The sequence below is a fragment of the Loxodonta africana genome, chromosome 3 (genome assembly GCF_030014295.1).
Source record: "Loxodonta africana isolate mLoxAfr1 chromosome 3, mLoxAfr1.hap2, whole genome shotgun sequence".
NCBI lineage: Eukaryota > Metazoa > Chordata > Mammalia > Proboscidea > Elephantidae > Loxodonta > Loxodonta africana.
Genome location: NC_087344.1, coordinates 80006623 through 80009919, shown reverse-complemented (window position 1 = coordinate 80009919; position 3297 = coordinate 80006623). Strand labels below are relative to the sequence as shown.

Genomic DNA, 3297 nt, shown 5'->3' with positions numbered 1-3297 from the left:
TCAGGCTCTTAACCATTGTGCCATGCCTTCACAATTATCTCTGTCCCAAATGACATCACCATAGATACTGCTGGTGTCTGATCACCTTATTCCTCTCCCACTTGGGCAAAGGTGAAGAATTATCTTCTTAGAGTCCAGCTCTTCCAGGTCTCCTGGAAGAGTCTTTGGGGTGTTGGTGATTGTGAGTTCTGCTTTATTCATCTCCCCAGGTCTTCTGCTTTAAAGCTTCACTCTGAGGCCCTGTCTTGTCCCATCAGTTTGAGGAAAGCCTTTTTCACATCCTTGTTCCTCAGACTGTAGATGACAGGATTGAGGAAGGCTGTGGCAACGTTATAGAATAAAGCCAGTCTCTTGCCGCTGTTTGACAAAGAGCCAGAGCCAGGACCCATGTACATGATGATGCAGGGAATGGCAAACATGGTAACCACAGTGATGTGGGAGGCACAGGTGGAGAAGGCCCTGATTCGCCCCTGCGCTGAGCGGATCTTCGTGATGGTGGCAAAGATGTTGGCATAGACAATGACAACAAGGGAAAGAGGGACCACAATGACATTGAAGCCTGTGATGAAGTCCACCAAGTCATTGAGTGATGTGTCTGCACAGGCCAGCTTCAGGACAGCCGGGACCTCACAAAAGTAGTGGTCAATTTCTTTAGGGCCACAATAGGGCAGGCGCATAGCAAAGAAGGTATAGGATAGGCCACCCACTACACCATAGGCTGCACAGATACCCACCATGAGGAGACACATCCAGTGGCTCATGATGACCTTGTACCTGAGAGGGTGGCAGATGGCCATGTACCTGTCCACAGACATGATAGAGAAAAGCCAGGACTCGGTGACCCCAAAGAGGAGGAAGATGTACATCTGGGCCACGCACCTAGCAAAAGAGATGGCCCTCTCCTTGCTGAGAATATGCACGAGCATCTGGGGCACAGTAGTGGTGGTGTAGCACATGTCCAGCATGGAGAGGACACCGATGAAAAAGTACATGGGTGTGTGGAGGCGCAAGTCCTGGTAGATAAGGGTGATAAGGAGGCTATTGCTCATGAGAATCAGCAGGTAAAATACTAAAAAGAAAGTGAAGAGCAGAGGATCGGTCCTGGGGCCGGGGGCAAAGCCCAATAGAATGAATTCTGTCACCGTGGACTGGTTGAGTTCCTGCATTGTGATTTGCCTGTTTAAAGAGTTTTTAGGATATGCAATTTATTGAGTGTCTATGCCTAGGCTGTGTAAGGGATTTTCACACTCATTGTTTCATTTATGCTTCCTAACTATCAGAAAATCTTGGAGTGGCAGATGGATGCATCAAGAGATACAAATACAGCAAACAAAAATACACAAATATCTAGGAATAAACCTAATAAGAAACTGAATGGACCTATATGAGAAACAAAAATGAAAACAAAACAAACAAAATATTCTATAGAACTATAGAAGAAACATAAAGGAAGCTTTGATAAAGTACAGAGATATACCATGTCCCTGGAAAGAAAGACTAAAAATTGGGGGGGGGGGGGGGAAAGGCATTTATCTCCAAACTTATTTATGTATTTAATACAAGCCAATGTAAACCCAGTGGGGTGTTTTTGTGGGAACTTATTAATGTGATTCAAAAGTCCATAAAAGAATAAGTGGGTAAGAATAGCCAAGCAAACACTGAGAAAAATAAAAAAGAAGAATTAATTAGGAGTAAAGTTATCAGATTTAGGAAGTAAAATAAATCTGAAATTCAAATTTAACTGCGCATCCTGTATTTTATCTGGCAACTCTAAGAGGGAGACACCCTTCCAAATATGCGAGTACTATAAAACCAAAACCCATTGCTGTTGAGTCAATTCTGACTCATAGTGACCCCACAGGATTGAGCAGAACTGCCCCATCTGGTTTCCAAAGAGCAACAGGTAGATTTGAACTGCTGACCTACCTAGTATGTCATGGATTGAATTGTGTCCTCCCAAAATATGTGTCAAGTTGGTTAGGCCATGATTCCCAGTATTGTGTGGTTGTCCTCCATTTTGTGACTGTAATTTTATGTTAAAGAAGATTAGGGTGGATTGTAACACCACCCTTTCCCAGGTCATCTCCCTGATCCAATGTAAAGAGAGTTTCCCTGGGGTGTGGACTGTACCATCTTATATCTTTCAAGAGATAAAAGGAAAGGGAAGCAAGCAGACAGTTGAGGACCTCATACCACCAAGAAAGCAGTACCAGGAGAAGGGTGTGTACTTTAGACAGGGGGTCCCTGTGCCTAAGAAGCTCCCCGACCAGGGGAAGACTTCCTCCAGAGCCCACAGAGACAGAAAGCCTTTTCCTGGAGCTGACGCCCTGAATGTGGACTTGTAACCTACCAGACTGTGAGGAAATAAATTTCTCTTTGTTAAAGCCATCCACTTGTGGTATTTCTGTTATGGCAGCACTAGATGACTAACACATAGTACTATAATGTCATAGAAATAAAAATGTAGTATGGGCTCAGAAATAAGGAAGATCAATGGGACAGAATAGAGAACCTAGGAATACATCTTATTATGAAGATGTTATTATAAGCAAGAAGGTTGGAAGGATTATTCAACAAATATTATTTAGAAAATAAGCTAACCATCTGGGTGGAAAATCTTATTTCATATTGTCTACCATGATAATTCTAACTTAACTAAAGAGTTAAATGGAAAAAATGAAAATATAGGTGACTATTTTATGGTGAGGCTAAGAAAGGCCTTTTAAGCATAACCGGAATGTTTCCAAGTCCTTCAACCTCACGGCAATGAGCCTTTGCCCTTTAATAAGCCAATAAAGTAACACATGCCCTTGTCTGATCTGCTGTAAGAAGTCCAAAATTCCGTCAATATTTTTGAGGATTTCCTGTGTGTCCTTGGCCACTTTGCCCTAAAAATTCCAGCTGTCAGTAAAATTCCTAGTCCCTTCTTGCTGCCTTCCCTTGTGTGGCTACTGTCCTCTTTCTTCAACAGTTCATTCCACACTTGAACCCATTCTTCTTCCCCTTTATTTCCACAAATTTCACGGACACCAGATTGTCATTTGTAATATTTTTTCCTGAAGGTGTAGGTAAAATGGAGATGACTTACAATTCAGTTCAGAATAGGAGACCATCTAAAATTGAATATTGGGTATTGGAAAGTCCCTTGGCCATCTGTGCCAGAGTTTTATTCTGGCATTTCTCCTTCTTAGTCCTCAGCTAGTTGTCATGATACTGGGGCCTGGTCTTCCTCCTGGGACACCCTCCCCTCTCTCCTTGTCTCTGTTCTAGGAGCCTTAACTCCTTATCTCCATAAAC

General features: G+C 42.8%; 1 protein-coding gene across 1 annotated transcript; it reads right to left on the bottom strand.

The window, feature by feature from the left end:
• Nucleotides 1-227: 227 nt before the first annotated feature.
• On the bottom strand, nucleotides 228-1220 carry LOC100654523 (olfactory receptor 2D2-like). Its single transcript, XM_003415341.3, has one exon. It carries the CDS (start codon nucleotides 1164-1166, stop codon nucleotides 228-230), a length of 939 nt encoding a protein of 312 aa, XP_003415389.1. The 5' UTR covers nucleotides 1167-1220.
• Nucleotides 1221-3297: the final 2077 nt, after the last annotated feature.

Excerpts from the sequence above, each read along its gene's own strand:
- LOC100654523 (XM_003415341.3), bottom strand. The coding sequence starts at position 1,166 with ATGCAGGAACTCAACCAGTCCACGGTGACAGAATTCATTCTATTGGGC.